The following is a 23,289-nucleotide window of genomic DNA, read 5'->3' as shown; positions in this document are numbered from 1 at the left end:
TATACAATGTTTAATACTGTTCTATGTGGCAATAGTTACCATCTCCCACCTTCCTTCTCTAAAAGACTTTATAAACAACTTCTATTGCTAAAGAATGTTGCCTTTGTTGCCCCATGTGCTTAGAAAGTAAATCGAGGGGGTGGTGTTTGCTGTTTTGGATAAACATGATTTTTAACCTCTTGTGATCCATTCATGGGTGGTGCTCTGTTAATGTGCATTTCTCTAATGCCAGGGGTGGGGAACCTGCAGCCTGAGGTCACAGGCTCCTTTAATCAATAGTGATTTAAAGCATTTTTTCATTTGCTTATAGATAGCCTTGATTTCTTCATAGGAAAACTGCCTGTTCATATCATTTGACCATTTATCAATTGGGAAATGAATTGTATTCTAATAAACTTGACTCAGTCCTCTATAGAGTTGAGAAATGAGACCTTTATCAGAGACAATGGTGGTAAAAATTGCTTACGAGCTTCCTGATTTTCTTCTAATCTTGGTTGCATTAGTGCTCCCCAATGTCCTCCCAAAATTAATTTGTTAATTTGGTTAATTTGTGTCTCATACTGTTTACGTAAAGTTTAGTTGTTATTTACCCCCCCAAAAAATTAAGTTTAATTTTTAATTTCTTGCATGAATAAAAACGTCCTTTATAACTGAGGAGTTGGTTAAACATTTGCCTTTAGAAAGATCCCTTGGGTGCATACTCTAATGAAATGTGCTTCCAACGACTAGAATAGTGATCAACTTTCTCTATGAAACGTTTCCAATCAGTGATGCCCATTCACATCCCATATTTTGCATCAACACTTGTATAATTATGTCAGGTTGGAATTGTTCTAAACGTATATCACCTCTTTTCTCATTTGAATTCTTCTTCTACCTTTATTTAATTTTTAGTTCTGCTCTCACAAGTTCAATTAGCACTGAGCCAAGCAATGAGGATACAAAAGGAGGCATTAGACAGTCCTTGCCCTTGAGGAGCTCCTGAACCAAAGGGGGAAAGCTGACCCATCTCACTGAGTGAGCTGTTCACAGGATGATTTCCACACCAGTAAGTAATCAGCTCTTCATCAGAATATACAGTTTCTTCTTGTCCCCCAATGGTATTCAGTGCCTGCCAAGACTGGAACTTTGAGATAATTCCTCAAAGTGTCCAGGATGCTTAAAGGCTTCAAGAGAGGCTACAAGTCTTTCATCTCTCATTCCATACCCCTGACACACATTTTTCAATGTCTTCAACTACGCCCATGTTTGCAATGAAATTACCAAATCTTTTTGAAATGCTGATTTAGTTTGGAAGGTTTTACATGGTTCTAGTGAGAATTTCTCTACCTTACTATCCTCTGTACCACACGTTGGTTCATAAAGCTGAACTTATTTCATTTTCATGGTGGTCTTCTTTTTTTTTTTTTAGATTTTTCTTTTTGCTTTTTGGAGGGAGGACGGTAGGGCAATTGGGGTTAAGTGACTTGCCCAAGGTCACAGAGCTAGTATTTTTGTGTTAAGAGTCTGAGGCCGAATTTGAACTCAGGTCCTCCTGATTCCAGGGATGGTGGTATTTTTGTAAGTGATTACTAGAAGGATATTTCTTGTTGCCTTCAGAGACATGAAAACTGCTGACTACTTTATTTCCATGATCAAAGAGAACCTGTGAGCCACCCTTGCACTTAGCTGCATTTTTTCTCCGTCTTCTGATTTTATTTATTTATGGCAAGAATGTTGTCTGATATGACTCAATTTCTCCAGTTGTGTCCACTCAATGGTCACATTTATGGCAACAACAGTTAATGGTTGTTAACCTACTGTCACTGCAGAAATGGGAGGGGCTACAAAGGATGAGGAAAGGTAGGGAGCTTTATTCTCATTCACAGGTAACTATGGCCAAAGAATACCTGACACCAGCAGCCACCTGCTGGGGATGAGCCCCTCCCCCTTAGGCCAGGCGGTCCTTGGCAAGCAGACAGTCCCCTATTGGGAACACATCTCAAAGACTCTCCAGCAGGACAGAACTTGCATCCCCTGGAGAACGTCTTTGAGAATCTGAGCTGCATCAATGCTAAGATAAGGGATTGGTGCAAGGCTTTGTTTTCACAATTTCATACATTAGATAAACCATGTACAATTAATGAGTGTATACATAGATTTTTTAAAACAGTGTCAGACAAAAATGAAGGTGGGTGTTTTCCCACTACTGGCCCCTCTGCTCAGGCCACAGAACACAGCTGCATGAAGTCTGGCAACGACATTCACTGTGTAGACGACAAATTTATGCTGTTTGACCTCAGTGGCCCTTCCTGAAGCAAAGCCTTCTTGACTGATTTTCTATCCCACTCCTGACAGAAGCTTTTCCACACTTTCCCTTACCCCCTCAAGCCTTCCATACTTCCCTGTCTCCTTTCTCTCTCAGGTGTGAACTTTGCCTCTTATTTTGATGGGAAAAAAAAAAATCAATGATACTAGCTTGCTCTCCCAAAGTCCTTGACGCCATCTCCCACTCTTCCTTTCCTCCAGTCTCTGACAAAGAGCTGCCTCTCCTTGTTAAGGACAAACCCTCTTCACGTGACCTTGATTCCATCTTCAGCAGATCCTCAACTCATTCCCCAAAGCCCTCTCGAGTCTTCAATCTCTCCTTATCTCTAACATCGAGCCTTCAAACATGTCCAAGGCTTCCCCATCCTTAAAAAAAACCTTCACTAAACCACACCACCCCTTCAAAGAGGATCTTCCCTCCCCTTCTCATCTGAACTCTTTGAAAAAGCTGCCTATCCTCATTGTTTCCACTGACGTGCTGCAGATTTTCCTTCCGAGTGGAGCAAGGGCTTTGATGTACAACACCCTCAGGTGTTCACCACTCAGCCTGTGGACTGACTCACTGCCATGTTCATCCTCATCATGCTGAGTCCTAAAGGCACGAGGGACAAACAGAAATGGACCCTGCAGCCTCCCATCAACCCAGAAAAGCCCAGGTTAACATCGTGTTGTGCTCTGATTCATGCTGTCCAACACTTCCCAAGTGCATGTTAAATGGCATGAGCTGCCCAGAAGTCTGATGCTTCTAATTCTGGGCTGTGCTTAGAAAGTTTTTTATTGGTGATTAAACTGTGACCTCTTCCTCACTTAATCAGTTAACTCTGAGAAGCCACCCCAGCTTATTCAATGCTATTGAACAATATCTTCCTGTCTATTCTCTCATAATCTCTGTCTAGCCATGAAAAGGGAGTATTTTCTTTACCAATATAAGTAAAACCCAATCACTTGACAAGAAAATTCAAACCCAACCTCTTTACAAGTAACTGTCAAAACTCTCCATCTCCTTGTAGATTCCCCATAGATCCCCCAAGTTAAAACTCAAAACTCTAACTCCATCGGGAAGGGAAGTTACACGGAAATTTCAAAACCTCCTAAAGCTACAGTAAGAGTATATATAACTTTGTGCAGAAAACTTAAGCAAAATGAATTAGTGTGTTCAACTTACAGAAATGTCTATTTTTATAAACCAGGTAATTAGGAGCTCAGATTATCTTGGGGGGAAAAATCAAGAAAAAAGGTGACAAAATCCAACTAAGAGTCCCTCTACAGTAAGCTCCTTGTGCCTAGTCAATGGGGTATATGCTTGGAACTGTTTCTATCAATCAGTCAACAAGCATTTATTAGGGATTCCTGCGTCCCAGGCAAACAAAGACAACAGACGTTAACTAATCAGCACACTCTTCCACAGTTCTTCTGCTAATTGAGGGTGTGCGTTTAAAAACAGCTAGCTGGGCTGAGGACGGCAGCTCTGTCCATGACACTCTGTGGCTTCATTACAGCCCTGACCTAATCAAAAGCACTCATCAGCTCAGAAAGCATGTATCTGATGTAACACACATATAATTGCATGTATGTAAATAAATACAATTGGTAGGTTTGGTGATATTTTGGTTGTAAATACCTCCAGAGTTCCTGACGTGAACATCATTGACATCTTACTTTTTTTCTGAGAATCATAAGGTAGGAAATATAATCAGCACCTTATTTAGCTGCCGGGAATGTAGAGATCATGCTAGACATCTGATGGGTTCATGAATTTGCCTCTAGACACCAGATATAACTCAGCACAGGAAACTACACTTTCCTGTCAAATTCTCCTTTGTTCCTTTCTTTTACTTATTTCTACATGTGATAGTAATGGCAATTAAAGATTCCCCTGTATTGGCTTGGTTTTTCAAATTGATTGTGTTAAAACCCAGAGTTTGTTAATCCCACCTGTGGGATGGGCTTGTTGATGTGAAAAGAAAGTCCTGAACTGGGAGGAGCTGGTGATGTAGATTTGGAGAGACACTAGAGAGAGGCGGAAGATCTTTTTTGGAAGCAGCACCTCGTGGAGAGAGAGAGACTAAGAGAATTGCTGGTGGCCGCTTTGAATTGCCCTGGACTTTTGAGACCTGCCCCCTGAGCTGCCAAGTACTGAGGAGACATGGCTGTTTTGCTGGTACTTTGTCTGTCTGTTTTGATGTTATTTTGCCAGATTTGTCCACTGGTGAAAGACTGTCCTTTTGTTGAAGAAGTCCTGGAACCTGGCTGTTCGCTAAGAAGGCCTGCGACTGTCCTGCAGACAGAGAGTGAATGCTGTCCACTGGTGAGGGACAGTACTGTTGTTGCAGGGGTCTGGAGACTGTCCTGCAGACAGAATGAATACTGTCCACTGGTGAGGGACAGTACTGTTGTTGCAGGGGTCTGGGAGCCTTTCTGTTGGTTCAGAAGCCCTGAAGAAGGATTTTCTTGTTGCATGTTTACAGAAATCCTGGGAGAGGGCTTTGCTAATGTGTTCAGGGGTTCTAGGGCTGTTCTACAGACAGAGGATAAATTCATGAAGGGACTGGCAATGTATCTTATGGCCTTGCTAAGCCTTGTCTCTCCAGGAACTAAGATTGCTGAGAACTTGCCTCTGTCAAGATGAAGAAAAGACCTCCATTTGGGTATTAAGTGCTGTGTTTAAACTTGATGTAACTCTGGGGTAGATTCAATTGTGATCCAGGAGGTGGGGAACTTTTGACCTTATTGTGCTCTGTGATTGACAAATGAAGGTACTTTACCTATGTTTGGAAACTAATCTCCATTTGAGAAGAGGGGTTTTGTGGTGGACTTAATTAAGGTATAGCCTAGGGGTGGAGTAGTATTTAGAACAGGAACTTTGTAATTGATTGAATGATTGGAAGATCCTGGGGTGGGGTAGTACTTGGAGATTATTTAATCACACTTAGTAAATGCTGTATTTTGAATGATGTCATGTTTTGATCTTCTCTGTTCTTGGTTTGTCACTGAATAAAATAGAGAGCACCTATGCTGGTATTTTGAACCTGGGAAGTTGCCTTTCTTTTGGCATTACATTACACTACAGTCCTCTAAAATTCTAGAAACTTCCTTCTTTAATATTAATAATAATTAAACCCACAAATTGAAATTTTTAGAATGCCTCACTGTTTTCAAATTACATCCACATACTCTGGACTTCTAACTATCTGGCCCTGGACTGTGTGTGTGAAGTTTTAGGAGGCAGAACTGCATTTCCCATATAATTGCTCAATGGTCAAGGCCCAGCAGTGACTGTGATCGTTGCCTTATAGGAATCAGCAGAGGCTCCAAGCTGGCAAAGTGCCCAGCTCACATGAGGCCCAGGGCACCTGACTGCCAGCCCAACAGTCTAAGTATCACAGTATGCTGCCATGAAGGTTGGTGCTGCTGGACGCCTCTTCCTCTGCCTTCTGTCCATCGAACCTTCTTGGATGTCCTAGTTAACTTCTGAGTTAATTGTATTTATATTAATTATAATTCCCACATAATTTAATGTGAGGCAATGTGGCACAGTAGACAGAGAGCTGGCCCTTATAGCTGGGTTCAAGACCCTCCTGGCTGTGTGACCCTGGGCAAGACACCAAAGTACTCAGTGTCCTTCACAAATCTCTCAGAGTCCTTTAGATGCCGATCGGCATTTGTCAGAAAGAATTTCTTTACCCAGCAGTTCCCTCTGCCAATGACATCACAGATCCCATCCCTGTCCCTGTCTCAAAAACTGGAAGTTTGGTTGACTTTCCTCACCAAGCCCCACCGAAGCGAGTGGAGAGGAGAGAAGGACATGGATTGGGGAGTAAACTGGCTTGGGTCCCACAGATAGAACTTGAACCCAGGACCTTCTATTTAGGAGGCTAGCCCTTTATCTGCTAGCCTCTGCTGTAATAAGTAAGACATGTTCGATGGTGGTTTCCCAAAACAGACCCTCTACAAGACGAGACAGTTAAAGCCTTCACAGCCTTCCAGCCAATGGATCAGATACTCATTAACTACCTCCCTGTCCGCCTCGTCTTCCCAACCAGGCACCATGCTGAACAAGGGTTAAAAAAAAAGATTCAGCCAGTAACATTTATTAAGAACTTGCTATGTGCCAAGATCTATACTAGGGGCTGGATACAGAAGTACGAAGACTGAAATAATTCCTATCAGCTATGAGCTTAAGTGCTAATTTGCAGAAGAGCACATGTAAAATTAAGTCCAGCATAAATATAAATTGAATAAACAGAAATGTAGACAAGGTAGATAATTACAAGAGAATCAGGAGGGACGACACTAGCAAGAAGGATTTCATGCAGAAGAAGAGAGGAACTCTGTAAGGTCCAGGCAGAGTGAGGGCATTCCAGGCATGGGGGATGGCCAGTGCAAAGGCCCAGAGACGGGAGATGGTGGCTGTAAAGGGCTTTGACAGCCAAACAGGGGAGCTGATAATTAATTCGAGAGGCAAAAGGAAGCAGCTGAAGTTGGCTAAGTTAGGGAAGCGGCATGGTCAGATCTCTGCTTGGTGAACAATACTTAGGCATCAGTATGTGGGGTGAGCTGTGGGAGCCGGGAGAGATCTGAGCTGGGGAGATCAAGTGAGATGTAATGGTGAGGGCCTGAACTCCAGTGGCAGCTATGTAGGGACGGAAGGTGATGAATGGCCGCAAGAGGGCCGCTGGAAAAGAAGATGCGATCAGTCATGCAGTGAGAGGGAGGGATAACTGGTGGGCAGCCCACATGTTCCACTGGTATTCATGTTATGGCAAGACATATATAATAGACCCGGAGCATATGAAGTATCCCAGCATTTATGGGCAAGACCCATGCAGGAGCTAACTCCCTCCAGCCTACCTGAGTGACGTATTGGGCTGGCAGGACGGCATAGCCCACGTTGCCGGTCCCAGGCGCAGGGGCAAGAACAGTCCCTGGGGGGAGGTTGGTGAGGTTGGGCTGAATCTGCGGCAGTGGTGCTGCTGGCATAATAAGCCGCTGTTGGGGCTGGCTAGTTGTAACTATCTGTGAGCTCGTACTGATTGGCTTGGGAACAACCTGAAAGAGGAAGAAAGGCACATTAAGTCTAATGAATTTTGAAAAAGGACTCTTCAAGTCAAGAAGAATTTTGGGGGCGGTTACTGATCACAGATATAAAGTCTGAGGTCAACCTCATTAGCTGACCTGTCCCAACAACCTCATTCTACATATGAGGAAACTAAGGCACACAGGTTAAATGATTTGCCCAAGGTCAGAAGGTATTATGTGCCAAAGTCATTCATACTTGAACTAGCAATCAGAGATGCAGGTATAACACTGTAGCAACATTTTAGGTAAGACAAAAAAAATCACGTAATACACACTTGTTTGACAGTTTGTGCTGGAACAATTGGAACTGACATCCGAACAGGGGCTGCATTGACCACTACCGGCTTTGCTGCTGAAAAGAAAATACAAAACAGAAGTTATTTCTTTCTCTTTTATAAAATGCTGCTAAACTCCTTAGGGAAGTTATGAACGTCAGAAAATAGGAATTTCCTAAGTGAGCTTATAATTCTGCTCAAATAGTTAGATCGCTTATTTGAAGATAACATTTCTAAGGATCACACAGGAGTATTCTATCAGCTTTGACATTATCCTCCTAAAAGATCCGAGAACTCCTTTTTGTCCTGTCATGTTTTATGTCACCAATCCATTCCATAACAGGTACATAAACTTTACACTAACAGATCTTTCTAAACGGAGAATGTTTCTTGTTGTTGTGGCTGAGTTGTGTGTGACTCTTCACAACCCATTGGGGGTTTCCTTTTTTTTTTTCTCCAAATACTTTATTAACTTCTGATTTACATCATTTATTTCCACCACATTTTGAGTTACAAATTTTGTCCCCATTTTTCCCCTACCCACCGCCCCAAAATAGCAGTCCCACAGGATATCCCCTCCTCCAATCTGCTCTCTCCCACATCTTCTCGCATAACCCCTTTGACTTTTCCAGTAGGGCATGGTGGATCTCTATGCCCCAGTGCCTGTATATTTTATTTCCCAATTACATATAAAATAGCATTAATAATAGCATATATATATATTTAAACATTTGATTTTAAAACTCTGAATTCCAGATTCTTTCCCTTCCTGGGAAGATAAGCAGTTCAGTATAGGTTGTACCTGTGTAGCTAATGTAAAACATTAACATAGTAGATATATTGTAAAAGACTGACTATATTTCCCTCCCTCCTATCCCACTGTAATGGGAATGTAAATTTGAAGATCTTCCCTGCCCCTAGGCTAAAGTGCACCTGGAGCCTGGGGTGGGAGGCTTGTTTTTCAGTAGATACTTCTTGATTGGCCAGTGAGCTTTGTTTTGGGGCTCACTTTGAGAAGTGTTCTGTGATTTGATAAAACTCTGGGCTAGCCGTTGTCCAGAGCCCCCCCGGCTTTGAAAAACCCAGATGTTGATTTGGTATGGATGTAATGGTTGGACAGTTTGGAAATCTATTTGATCTGTTTCTCTGACCTGATAATTCTGCCTGTGTATTCTGAAGTTTGGGGCGCTGACCTTTTTCCCCTGAACTAGGTAAACGATACATGTTTGACTGATTAAAGTAAGCTTGTTAACCCATTTTGAGTTGCTTTCCTTTATCAAGGAAGATCTACCGTGTTTATCAAAGCAGATCTACCGTGTTTCCCCGATAATAAGACACTGTCTTATTAATTTTTTTGGACAGAAAAACACCAGAAGGCTTATTTTCAGGGGAGGCCTTATTTTAATGAACATTGACAGCAATTTTAATAAACAGCTCTCCTCTGCGGCACTGCTCTCAATGGCGCCAGCAAGCAAATCACTGGGGAAGAAAAGGATGACGCGCTCACTGCTGCAGCTCTGATTGGATGCAGCTCGGAGCGCGGCGTGTGTTTCACGGGGGGTAGGGGGGACGGTGCATACAGAAGGTACTGTAATGTAGCGTGTAGCGCAGGGGATCACCTTCACTACAGTAGCAATCTCAATAGGGCTTATTTTCTGGGGAGGGCTTATTTTAGAGGAATCTTACACAGTAAGGGGAGGGCTTATTTTCGGGATAGGTTTTATTATCGGGGAAACACGGTAAGAACCTGTGTTGGCAGCAAACCCTGAAGACGCTTGGGGTGCTTGCCGTTACACCCACCTCCCACTTGTTCTATTCTCTACTTTGATCCTGTCCCTTTTCAAAAGTGGGTGCTTCAAACTTCCCTCCCCCCCGCCTGCCCTCCCTTCTACCACTCTCCCTCTCATCCCCTTCCCCTCTACTCTCCTGTAGGGTGAGATACCCTATTTAGTGTGTATGTCATTCCCTCCCCGAGCCAAATTCAATGAGAATAAGGTTCACCTATTCCCTTTTGCCTTCCTGTTCTTCCCCTCCATTGTAACCATTTTTTCTCGCCTCTTCTGTATGAGATAGTTTACCCCATTCTGTCTCTTCCCATCTCCTCTCATTATATTCTTCTCTCACCTCTTAATTTCATCTTTTAAGTATCATCCCTTCCTATTAAGTTGGTCCTGTGCCTTCTATCTATGTATACCTGTATACATATATACACACATTCATATATGTATTCATATGCCTATATACCCTCCTATATAGACATATATATATATATTTCTATTACCTTCAACTATTTTCATACTGAGAAAAGTTTCATCAGTTACAATTATCATTTTTCCATGTAGGAATGTTAATAGTTCAACTTTGATAAGTTCCTTATGATTTCTTTTCCCTATCTATCTTCTCATGTTTCTCTTGCTTCTTGTATCTGAATGTCAAATTTGCTATTCAACTCTGTTTTTTTTCCATCAAGAATGTTTGAAAGTCCTCTATTCCACTGAATGACCATATTTTCCCCTGAAACATGATATTCAGTTTTGCTGGGTAAGTGATTCTTGGTTTTAATCCCAACTCCTTTGACCTCTGGAATATCATATTCCAAGCCCTTTGATCCCTCAGTGTAGAAGCTGCCAGATCCTGCGTTATCCTGATTGTGTTTCCACAATATTCAAATTGTTTCTTCCTGGCTGCTTGTAATATTCTCTCCTTGATCTGGGAATTCCAGAACCTGGCTATAATATTCCTAGGAGTTTTCTTTTTGGGATCTTTTTCAGGAAGTGATCGGTTCATTCTTTCAACCTCTGTTTTGCCCTCTGGTTCTAAAACATCAGGGCAGTTTTCCTTGAGAATTTCTTGGAGGATGATTTCTAGGTTCTTTCTTTGATCATGGCTTTCAGGTAGTCCAACAATTTTAAAATTATCTCTCCTGGATCTATTTTCCAGGTCAAAACAAACAAACAAACAAATAATTTTCCAGGTCAGTGGTTTTTCTAATGAGATATTTCACACTGCCTTCTAATCTTTCTTTTGTTTGGATCTGTTTAACAGCATCTTGATTTCTCATAAAGAATAGATATTTTCTTTTGAGATTCATTTTCCATCTGGCAAATTCGGCTTTTTAAGGCATTTTTCTCCTCATTGTCTTTTTGAGCCTCTTTTGCCATTTGAGTTAGTCTGTTTTTTAAGGTGCTATTTTCCTCAGTCAGGCTGTTGACTCTCATTTCATAATTTTCTTGCATCATTCTCATTTCTCTTCCCAATTTTTCTTCCACTTCTGTTATTTGCTTCTTAAGGTCCTCTATGGCCTGTAACCAGCTTGTATTTTCCTTTGAAGCTTTTGGTGCAGAAGTCTGACTTCACTGTCTTCCTCCTGTTCCATACTTTAATCCTTTTTGTCGCCAAAATAGGAGAGCAAAGTTGGGTTGCTGTTTATTTTGCTTCTTTTGCCTGCTCATGTTGCCATTCAATCACTTGACCACTGGGCTTTTTGCCACAGTAGGACTCTGCCACCAGACAGGGGAGCTTAGTCCCAAACGCTGGGGTTTTCTCAGCTGCCAAAGGTATTAGTTGGGTGCCCTCTCTGAAGCCTCCACAGGCTCTGGACACTCTGCACACCCCAGTACCTCCACCCTAGACCGCAATCCAGATCCAAGCAGGTTAAACCAAGAGCAAATTACCCCTCAGACTGGTTGCTTGGTCTCCCTACACTCTGCAGGCCAGGAGCTGAAGCTGCCATGTGTGGCTGCGGCTGCAGGGGCCTGCTTCTCGCCCTAGGGGCAAAAGCCCATGTACTCCCAACTACTGGGTCCCACAGTACACACTGCACTGACCTCTCACTGTGTCCTTAGCATCTATGTGTTGATAATTCTGGAAACTGCCACAGCTGCTGGTGATCTGAAGTCCCTCCAGCCATTGGCTGGTCAGGCCCGCCCTGGAGATAAACTTCAGCCTCGCATGTGGCCCAGGTTGGCTCCCAGATCGCTGTACTGGCCGATTCCTGCTGGCCTGCCGGGCTGTCCTCAGCTGGAGGTTAGCTTTTCTGTGTCATTTTGTGGGTTCTGTAGCTCTAAAGTTGTTCAGAGTCCCCTTTTACATGAATTGGGGGAGGTGGAAGCCGGAGCCCAGCGCCAGTCCTGTTTCTACTCAGTCATCTTGACTCCACCCCCTCCTTGGGGTTTTCTTGGCAAAGATACTAGAGAGGGCTTCTATGTCCTTCTCCAGCTCATTTTACAGATGAGGAAGCTGAGTCAAACAGTGTGAAATGACTTGCCCAGGGTTACACAGCTAGTAAGTTTGTGAGGCCAGATTCGAACTCTGGGAGATGAGTCTTTGTGATTCCAAGCCCACTGTGCAACCTACTGGCCCATTTTCAAATGGGCTAAATTAAATATATCTATACTATTTTATCCTAGCTGTCCAAAGAATACATTTTAATCCTTACTGCTTATTCACTTTTCACAGGAAAAAGGGCCTTGTTGTCTCTTCTCAATACAGACACAATGCTAAGCACCATGCTTCTACAGTATGCTGAGGAACAATTTATTCCCAAAACCATGGTCTCCAGGTAGAACACAATATTTACATGGTCTTTGGGCTTTAAACTTTTTACAGCTGGAATTCTCCTTTTTTCCTTCTTCAAGTTTGTGGAAGATCATATTTAAAAAAGGTCTGCAAGCACTGTTCTGGGCTGTTCAGCTGTTGGAGTTGTCTGTCGAGGCAGCGACCACCATGGATGATGCTTCTGTAGATACCAACAGGATAAAATATAGAAGGGCCAAGGTTGTTCTAGGCCTAATCCAATCCCTCAAAGGAGGACAGAGACTTAGGAAATTGCACTAATTTTGCATGGAAAATTAGAGTGTCCTTTTGTATAATGCTGCACTGTAAAGTCCACCAAAAACATGGGCACTGTGGATGCTTCCATCATCTCTCTCTCTCATAGTGATTATCTGCATTGTGGTTCACAAAGGGCTGAGCACACATTTCACTGGAGTACACAAAAGCTCTCTGAGGTAGGCAAGACAGGTCTCCTTGTCAACATTTCACTGAACGTGAGGAGAGGTGGTCACCAAGCCACTGAGTGTCAGAAGCAGGAGTCAACTGCAGCCCCATCCTGACTCCAAAGGTAGCATTTCTTCCCCTATGCCACCACTGCACACGTCTTAGTCATAAGAGACAGCCTCACAGGGCCTTGATGAAAAGAAAACACATAGTGGAGATAGGGAGATGGACTCAGCTAAGTATTGGTATTTGGCTATAAGAGATAGCAGAATCAATGATGATGGTAGAATGAGTAAGCAGTGGTGTCAAAGGCACGGAGAAGCACTGGGCTGCAGGGAAAAGGTGATTAGATGTATAATTAGGAGACGCAAGGAGATGGATCCCACTTTTAACCATTACTAGTTGTGTGACCCTGGACAAGTCAATTAATCGGGTTCCTCATCAGTAAAAGAGATAAAATGGTTTGATGTGAGGATCAAATGATACAATGGACACACAAATGTGCTTCTAAACTTAGAGTACTATATAAGGTATTATTATAATTGGTATCAAAGTGAAGTCAGAATGAAGAACAGGTTGCTTTTTGGAAACGTTGAATGTGGGGTACCAGTTTCTCTTGAGTTAAGAACATGAGGGAGAGAGTGGAGATAGAGATTTGTGAATTATCTGGACAAAGGTAATAGGTGAAAAGATGAAGGAATAAAAAAGGGAAGAAGAGATCTCTTCTGTAACACCCACATTAAGAGGTTGGAGAGGATCAGCCAGTATGGTGGAACAGGAGGCAGCAGTGCAGCCCACACTTCATTAAACCTAAAAAAGAACTGCATGGAGGACTGATGGGAATCCTGGGGAAAAGCCACAGCTTTTATGGTGATCCACTGGGATGTAAAACACACAAACCCAGAAGAAAAAGGAAAAAGGTCTAGCAGTACTAGATCTCACAGAAATCCTCACAGCCACCAGGCACTGGCCAAGAAAGAAAGGCTGATCAGCGGGACAGACATGGCACATAACATGCCAAAGCAAACGAGCACAGCGGCCCCACGTCTGATAAGCACAAAGATCTCATCTACTGAGGCAGGAACTGTTCTGAAAAAACCTCTGCTTCTCAGAGCACCTTGCTGCAAAGATTTCTTTCTCCTCCTAATTTTCACTCTCTTGCTTTTGTGTGACACACAACATATAAAAAGAACACTAGCAGAAACCAGGTCTGGAACATCTCACATTACGCACCAAAATAAACTCCAAAAGGACCCAGAACTTGAACATAAAGGGTGACATCATAAACAAATGAGAAGATCAAGGGGAAGAGTGCTTTTTGGATCTAGGGAGAAGGGAAGAGTTAGGACCAGACAAGGGGTAAGGGAACACTTGAAAATAAAGCAATTTTAATTACAGAAATTTAAGAAGTGTTCACACAAAAGCAATACAACAAAAATTTGAAGGGAAAAGAGATAACTGGGGGAAAAACCTTTACAGCAAATTTCTCTGATAAAGTCTTGTCTTCAAGATAAATAAAGAATAAGAATCTGAGTTAAATTTATTAGAATAAGCATCTTTACCCAACTGACAAACGGTCCAAGACCATGATACTGCCAAAGGCCCCGCTGTTCTAGTCCCTCCGACTCACAAACCAGGAGCCGTCTTCGATTTCTCGCTCTCCCATACCCAATGTGGGATTCAGTCCTATCCTTTCCACCTCACATCTCTCCTCTGACACTGCTCTGCCTGGTGCCAGTCCTCAGCACCTCCCATCTGGACTGTGGCAACGGTGACCAGTGGATCTGGCTGTCCTGAGTCTCTCCCCACTCCAATCCATCCTCCATTTAACTATCCAAATCATCTTCCTATAGCACGTCTGACCATGTCATCTCCTTAGTCAGTAAACTCCAATGGCTCCCTGTCGTCTCCAGGAGCAAAACCAAAATCTTCTGCTCGGTGTCCACAGGCCCTAACAAAGCCCCTCCTGCCCTTCCAGTCTTCTTCTACCTTATTCCCACTTCCCACAACATACTACATACTGGCACCTAACTGGAGTTAATGAGTTTGTTGACTAATATGGAAATATGTTTTACATGATTGCACATATACAAACCAAATAAAACTGCTTACCTTGGGGAGGGATGAAGGAAGAAGGAAAGGAGAAAATTTGAAACTCAAAATTAAAAAAAAATGAATGCTGAAAATCACCTTTAAACAGAATTGGAAAAAATAAAATAGTATTTAAATTCAAAAAATAAAAGTAAATAAAATGCTTGTTTCCTTCCCCCATGTACTATTTTTCTCACACTTTCAAGAACTTAAATTTTGAGAAAGAAAATTAAAACTTTTTTTAGATGATTTCTCTTATGAGATAATTAGCTGTGTGACCTCTAACCTCTCCGTGCCCTAAGCAACTAAAACAATCAATTACAGACAGACTGCCAATTTGTACCAATAGGAGTTTGCACACCAGGATTTCCCCCATAAGGATGAAATTACAGATCAGGAAAAAAACAAAATTTTCTTCCTAGAGGCAGTAGGGAATAAGGGAGCCAGAAAACCCTGGATTCAAATCCTACCTCTCCGACATACTGGGCAAGTCACTGGATATCTTTGTGCTCTGGGCAAGTGAGGACTGGCCTCATCTCTCAAGCTAAAGAGGGCTGTATCTATGCTGGGGGTGAAGAGCTATGCACAGTGATGGAACCACAGTTTCTGTTGAGCTGCATTTACTATAAACTAGTTCTAAAACTATGACTTGATAAAAAGTAACTGTAAAAGTATAAACTAAATTTAATTTCCACTGACTTTCAGCAAACAGTATTTACTTAAGGATAGTTCACACAGGTTCAACTGCTTTTAACAGGCCTTCAGAGGCTATGAAGAAACTATCAATGATGATAGCCACAGTCAATTCTTAAGGGGGAAATTATTCCTTAAGCTGAAAGGTATTTATGCTAATGGAGTAATATTACAAAACCCCTTTCTTCACTGACCCCAGAAAAAGGGAAGAATTAAACACAAAAATTCCATGATGAAATAAGTACATATTTGCTAGGTTTGGTACCTGGAAAAAAATTATAAATGCAATCATTTAATTGCCTTTGATGAGATGATAGATTTAAAACCAAATGATGCTGCAGGTGATCTAAAATTCAGTCTCTAAAGACACTTAATGGCATATATGAAACAGTATCATGAGAAGCTGGATCCATCCAGATCCAAGTCACCAAAAATCCAAACAGACAGCAGTCCAATTCCTGCCCAAGTTCTAACGACTGAGGAGCAGTGATGATCTGCCCTATTTTCCTGCCATCTGTAGTATCACCAGATGCACACTGCATTGATGTGATGATGTTTATCACGGTTTTGGCAAGAAAAAGAACAAATGACGTTAAAATCATGGAGCCTGTCCCTCCGACAACAGGATGACTCACCTTGCTGAAGAGACTGAGTGTTTGCACTGGGGTTCTGACTGGACGGCTGAGCGGAGCTACTCGTGGTAGCCGTGGTTGTGGCTGTAACGAGTCGAACATAATGAAACTTGCTTCCAGGCACTTGAATCTGCTGAACATTAGGAGCAGTTGCCAGAGGAATGATGGTCTTAAACTGAGACGTACTCACTCCTCCCATGGTGATGGTCTGCAAAGCTGACTTCACTGCCTATTCAATGACACAACGGAGTCACCATTAATCAGAGGCCTAACAGTCTGCGTGGTTAGCCTTTATTACAATCTATCCCTGCCAAATGCCTGCTGCATGTCATCCTAAGTTCTTATGAACAGCCTGTTCAGAAAGAAAGGGAGAGAAAAGGGAGAGAGCTGGGAATGCGATACTCCACTAGGCAAAGAGTCAATGACTCAACAGGCAAAACTGGATACAATGCTGTACTGCGGGTGGGGGTGGTCATGGATCTTTAATGATCCCCAAGCATTTCTCATGGAAAGTCCAGATCTATGTGGGAGCTCTGAAACACAAATGCAGGAATCAGGCACGACATAAAAGAGGGAACAGGAAGCTCTGATCAACACAGCGAAGAACCCGGATTCCAGAGGCCTCACGGTGAAAACACGCTACCCACACCTCCTGACAGAGGGAGGAATGGGCACAGCCAACGCAAGGATTGGTTTTGCCTGACTATTCATTTTTTGTCACAAAAGTTTTTAATTTTCTTTGTTTCTCAGTAGCGGTAAAGGGATGGGGAGAAAGGGAGATTTTCATTAATTGAAAAAAATGGGTTAAAAAAAGAGAATATGAGTTGAATGTAGTTAAGATAAAAAGAGTAGCCCTCATAGTTAATAAAATGATGAGAAAAGTAGTACCAGGGTGTAACCTCAAAAACGATAGAATGATATGTTTGAATCCAAGGCAAACCATCCAACACCACAGCAAAACAAGCCTATGCTCTACCCACTGATGCCAAAGAGGCCAAAGCTTGGGGTGGCTAGGTGGTGCAGTGAGTAAAGTGCTGGCCCCAGAGTTGGGAGGACCCGGGTTCAGATCCGGCCTCAGACACTTAACACACACACACACACACAAACAACAAAAAAAAAAACTAGCCATGTAACCTTGGGCAAGCTACTTAACCTCAATTGCCCTCCAAAAGGCCAAAAAAACAAAAAAGAGGCCAAAGCTGATCAATTTTACAAAGATCAACATCTTCTAGAAGTAACATCAAAAAAAAATGTTACATTCATCATAGAGAATTGGAATACTAAAGTTGGAAATCAAAATATAATTTGAATACCAAGCTAATTTGGATTTGGAATACAAAATGAAATAGGTGTAGAGACTAATAGAGTTTTTACAAGATAACTTTCTCATCACAGCAAACTCTCTTTTTCAACAACCCAAAAGAAGACTCCATACACGGACATCACCAGACAGTCAATATCAAAGTTAGAGTGATTTTACAGCCAAAGAGCTTCTTATTGCAAAATTCAGACATAAATTGAAGAAAATAGGGAAAGCCATATAGGTCTGACCTAAAAGTGATGACACAAGGGATTAGATCTGATCGACAGAGGCTTGAAGAGCTATGGACAGAGGTTTGTAATACTGTACAAGACAGCAAAATGATTGATGAGGCTTTACGAACAGCTGAGGAAAGAAGGAAAGTGAAAAGCAAAGGAAAAAGGGAAAGACACACCTAACTGAATATAGAATTCCAGAGAATAGCAAGGAGAGAGAAGATTTTCTTAAATGAGCAATGTAAAAAAATAGAAAAGGAAAACAATGGGAAAGACGAGATCTCTTCAAGAAAATAAAGAGATATCAAGGGAATGTTTCATGCAAAAATGGATATGATAAAAGACCAAAATGGTAGGGACTTAACAGAAGTAGAAGAGATTAAGAAGGGGCGGCTAGGTAGAGCAGTGAATAGAGCACTGGCCCTGGAGTCAGGAGGACCTGAGTTCAAATCCAGCCTCAGATACTTAACACAAAACTAGCCATGTGACCTTGAGCAAGTCACGTAACGCCAAGTGCCCTCCAAAATGTAAAAAAAAAGAGAGATTAAGAAGTGGCAAGAATATACATAAGAACCAAACAAGAAGCTTAGGAAGCATTGCTAACAATAAAGCTAGTGGAGGTGATGGCATTCCATCTAAGCTATTAAAAATGTTAAAAGAAGGGGTGGCTAGGTGGTACAGTCAAAAGAGCACCGGCCCTGGAGTCACGAGAACCTGAGTTCAAATCCGACCTCAGACACTTAACAAAAAACTAGCCGTGTGACCTTAGGCAAGTCACTTAACCCCAACTGCCCTATCTTCCCCCCTCAAAAAAAAAATCTTAAAAGAGGATGCTGTTAAAGTGCTGCACTCAATATGCCAGCAAATTTAGGAAAACTCAACAGTGACCACTGGATTGGAAAAGATCAGTTTACCCCTCAGTCCTAAAAAAGGGCAGAGCCAAGGAATGTTCAAATTACCAAACAACTGTGCTCACTTCACACACCAGCAAAGTTATTCTTAAGATTCTGCAAGCTAGACTTTAGCAATATGTGAACTGAGAATTGCCAGAGGAGCTGGCTGGTTTTCAAAGAGGCAGAGCAACTAGAGACCAAATTGCCAACATTCGCTGGATTATGGAGAGAAAGAAAGGGAATTCCAGAAAAAATCTGGTTCACTGACTACACCAAAGCCTTTGATCAGATCACAACAAAATGTGACAAGTCCTCAATGAGCTGAGAGCACCAAATCATTTTCCTTGTCTCCTGAGGAAACATAATGGGGGCCGAGAAGCAACAGTGAGAAGGTTGGGGAAGGAGTGCAACAAGGATGTGTGGTTGTTACCTGTTTATTTAACTTGTATGCAGAGTACATCATGTGAAACGCCACGTGAGATGAACCCCAAGCTAGAATGCAGGTTGTGGGGAGAAATAACAGCAATCTCAGATATGCAGACAATTCCACTCTGACGGTAGAAAGTGATGAGAAATTAAGAAATCTCTTGAAGTAGGTGAAAGAGGAGAGTGTAAAAGCTGACTTAAAGCTTCACATTAAATAAAATTAAGATCAAGGCAACTGGTCCCATTACTTCCTGGGCAAATTGAGGGAGAAGATGGAAGCAGCATCAGATTTCATATTCTTGGGCTCAAAGATCACTGCAGATGACAAATCTATCCATGAAACTACAAGGTGTGCCCTTGGAGGGAAAGCTATGGCAAATCTGGAGAGCATACTAAAAAGTGGAGAAATCAGCTTGTCAACAAAGGTCCGTACAGTCAAAGCTAGGGTTTTTCCAACAGCAATGTATGGCTTGAAGAACTGAACTATAAAGAAAGCAGAGCACCACAGAATCAGCGTTTTTGAACTGTGGTGTTGGAGAAGACTTTTGAGAGTCCCTTGGACAGAGAGGAAATCAAATCAGTCAATACTTAAAGAAATTAATTCATACTATTCATTGGAAAGAAAAATACTGAAGCCAAAGCTTAAATACTTTGGTCACATAATAAGAAGACAGGACTCACTGGAAAAGACCCTGATGTTGACAAAGATTGAAGACAAAAAGAGAAAGTGACAGCAAAGGATGAGACAGATAGACAAGTGTCATTAAGGCAATGAACATGAGCTTGGACAGACTTCAGAAGATAGCGTCGGATAAAAGGACCCGGACTACTATGTATGGTCCATGTGACCACAAAGAATCAGACACAACTGACTGACTAAATAACAAAGATTCAAGCTATTTGGGGCAAAAACTCTCTACTCAACAAAAACTGCTTGGGAAAACTGGAAAGAGTCTGGAAGAAACTAGGCATAAATATCTCACACCATATACCAAGATAAGTTCAAAATAGGTACATGATTTAGACATAAAGGATGATATCATAAGCAAATTAGGGGAGCATTTAAAAAATTACTTGTCAGATCTATGGATAAAGGAAAAGTTTATGATTAAAAAAGACATAGAAAGGATCACAGGAAGTAAAATGGATAATTTTGATTATAGAAAATTTAAAAAGCTTTTGTACAAACAAAACCAATGCAGCCAATATTAGAAGGGAAAAAAGAAACTGAGGGAAAAATATTTTAAAGCAAGTTTCTCTGATAAGGACCTCATTTCTCAAACACATAAGGTAACTGAGTCAAATTTATAAAAAATATGAGCCATTTTCCAATTGATAATGGTCAAAAGATACAGTTTTCATTTTTTTTTTTAAAGCAATCGGGGTTAAGTCACTTGCTCAAGGTTACACGGCCAGTTATTTCTGGGTGTGGTGCTGAGTGTCTGAGCCCGGGATTCGATCTCCAGGTCGTCCCAACACTGGAGCCGGTGCTCTTACTCAAAAGATACAGTTTTCAGAAGAAGAAATTAGTAAGTGATACAACATCTCTGATTTTGGCCAAAGCTTTTAAAAAAACCAATGTCCATATTTAAGAGCGGAGATTTTGATTACATTTTCACAATGCTGCCTTGGAGGCAAAGTCACCAGCAGACTGCCACACAATGGCCAGGTGGGACTAGCAAATGAAGAGGTGCATCTTCCATCACAATGATATCTTTGTCATTAGAATGATCAAGAGGATGTGGTCCTTAGTTCTTTACACGTGGACATAAGGGTACAAAATAAACGCAAAGATAATTAAAGGGCCCACAGGCCAGCTAGCTCCAAGCTGAGTTACCCATTACGAGTTAGGTGATGCAGGATTCTGTAACCAGCGCAGGCAGCAGAGTTCTCGATCATTAAATGGAAAGGTAATGTTCAATGGCAAGCAAAGCTGGGCCTGCCACAACTAGCTCTTTATATGAGTTGGTGATTTCTCTGCCACTGAAAGAAGTGTCAGCATCAGGCATTCCGTCAGGGCCCCCACTGGCCATATGGGTGCCTGCAGATACTGACCTGCTGTGGAGCAGGCAGGGAAGGCCAGATGAACAGACAGAGACACAAAACATTACAACTGCTGCTGCCCTTAAGCCCGCTGAGAGCCGAGAAAAGGAGCACTCCCTGCAAAGGGCCCAACCTCATACTACGCAACTGGTGAGAAAGGACTGACCTAATTCTTGACCAAAAGAGTAACTACAAAAGATCTTCTCCACAGGCTCACGGACAAGGACCTGGCAAGTGCAACCTAGGAGTTTAGATGAGGGTCATGTGGGGGGAGGCCTATGGAAAGGCCTCTGCAATGTAGCCGTGTGGGTGAGTCAAGCTGCACATCATAAAGGGTCCAGCCTTGTGCTGATCAAATGCATCAGCAGATAGGACTTGCCGGCAGAGCTGCCTAATCCCTCCTGAAGGCCTTGCTCAATGCTGGAGCCACCCTTAAGGTGACAGGCACCTGTGACCCACCTAGGAAATGAAGTAATGCACCATCAGGCTGCCCGAGGGGCAGGGGAACAAGGATATAGTCCTAAGGCACAGGAATGGACACTTCTCATTATCTAAGAAGCACCACCACACAGCTGGAGAGACGGTGAAAGACGACCTCCAGCCCTGGAAGGGCTGCTGATCACGTCAAGCACACGACATCTGTACGTGTCACTTGGGCTATTACCAGGACCCGTGGCTTCCTTTTGGAGCCCTGGGCCAACAAATATAATTTATTTCTATTAATGGTCATTACTACTACGTTGTTCAGCAGGATTCTGCAGTTGTCTCAACAGCCCTATGACAAGCAAGCGTCATTACCCCCATTTTACAGAGGAGGAAACTGAGGCTCGGGGAAGCTAAGGGACTGAGGCCTGCTGTGACACTGTGCTAGACTTTAGGAGGTACAGAAAAGCAGAAGAGGACACATGACAATAAAAATGAAGGCATTAATCACAATACCTAGAACTACAAAAACCGCCCAAGAACCTTGTTACCTTGTTGGGAGATTTCAGAGGCGAGATGGCTATTTTGTTTGGTGTCTGTGCTGCGGAGGTGAGAGTAGACCCGATGACGCCACTTTCAGATATTGTTATGGTCTTTGGGGGAGTCCCCGGAGCAGACTGAGACAGGACCCTCCCTGCAAAGGAAAGGAAGAAGGTCAAACAGTGGTGTGAACCTTCCTCCAGTGCTCTGAAGGACCTCTCCACAGAGCTAACCAGCTCCTCTTACTTCACACATGCTAATAATGTAGACCTGGAATGTGTTCTATAGGCAAAGGGAAAGAACTCATACAGGGTATAATCCAACAAGTTAATGACTTTCATATACCACACTGAGCCCCAAATCTATACAGTTATGCTAGAACTAAAAACTTGAGATACACATGCAAGGAGATAATTGGGATCTGGGTTTCAGGAAGCTGCCCCATAAAGCCTTCTACCTCTGAACTCTTGACACTATATACTGTGTGGGCACACTATAGACAGACAGAGAACCACATCTGATAAGCTCTTATTATGGCCACTAAAAACAAGTTGCCATCACATTTTTGTCCTTTTTAGGGCATAAGGTCAATTTGGATAAATACTTCCAAATACTCCTTTCTTCAATAGTATTAAAGTTTCCCAGTACGTGGGATTAGCCCAATGGTTGCTTTTAAAACGCACATTATGCCGATCTAACTGCATGTGCTCTTTTGTGCGCTAACACAATCATCTTTCCGAACTTCCAGTCTCTGACGCCATAATCTGGTGGGTGAGCTGCTTTTTAAAAAAGCTTCATTTTGTTGAATTCACAGATATGGAGCTAAAGGGAAGGAGGAAGAAGAGTAAGAAAGAGAAAATGGCACTTGGCATTCTTTTTAGTTTTCTTTCCCTGAGAGGGTAACAAAGCCAAAGTACATAGCCATTCCAAAAGCCAACTTCCTCTCCCTTTTTTATATGGCCCATGAACTGAAAAATAAAGACAGCATGTTTTTCATATTTTGATTCTAACATTTAGGTTGGGTTATCAAAATCTTAAAGGACAAGAAGGTGGTGTGTCTAGCAGAAGACCCCCTGAATAACAAAGGGCCTGAGGTGTATGTTGTACAAAGATCAGTTGAAGGAAAGGGGCATTTTTGGCCTGAAGAGGAGAAGGCTTAGGGAAGACACGTTAGCAGTTCCCAAGTACTCCAAGGGTAGGCACGTGAAGGAGGGATGAAACATGTTTTATTGGGCCCCAAAAGGCAGAGCAGGGATGGGGTGGAAGGAAGAGACCAATTTTGGATTAACATGAGGAAGCTACTCCAAACTGGAATGGGCTGCCGAGAGAGAGAGAGAGAGAGAGAGAGAGAGA

General features: G+C 42.4%; 2 protein-coding genes across 6 annotated transcripts in view; one reads left to right on the top strand and one right to left on the bottom strand.

The window, feature by feature from the left end:
- Window positions 1-23,289, top strand: part of COPS4 (COP9 signalosome subunit 4) — a 314,835-nt gene that overhangs the window by 218,221 nt on the left and 73,325 nt on the right. The gene's annotated exons all lie outside the window — the stretch shown is intronic.
- Window positions 1-23,289, bottom strand: part of LIN54 (lin-54 DREAM MuvB core complex component) — a 70,997-nt gene that overhangs the window by 19,069 nt on the left and 28,639 nt on the right. For 4 of the 5 annotated variants that reach the window (XM_069092265.1, XM_069092290.1, XM_069092301.1 and 1 more), the window contains exons 4-7: window positions 21,948-22,090; window positions 16,079-16,304; window positions 7,662-7,738; window positions 7,159-7,356 (exon numbers count right to left, since the gene is read on the bottom strand). In XM_069092265.1, coding sequence (XP_068948366.1) covers window positions 7,159-7,356; window positions 7,662-7,738; window positions 16,079-16,304; window positions 21,948-22,090 — 644 coding nt within the window. The remainder of the gene's footprint in view (window positions 1-7,158; window positions 7,357-7,661; window positions 7,739-16,078; window positions 16,305-21,947; window positions 22,091-23,289) is intronic. The other variant, XM_069092281.1, reaches the window with a different exon arrangement.

Source organism: Petaurus breviceps, unplaced genomic scaffold (assembly GCF_028583685.1).
Source record: "Petaurus breviceps papuanus isolate PSGF00001 unplaced genomic scaffold, PetGlider_PUasm1.0 126, whole genome shotgun sequence".
Classification (NCBI taxonomy): Eukaryota; Metazoa; Chordata; class Mammalia; order Diprotodontia; family Petauridae; genus Petaurus; species Petaurus breviceps.
The sequence above is the reverse complement of the archived record's forward strand: the minus strand, read 5'-3'. Positions and strand labels throughout refer to the sequence as shown.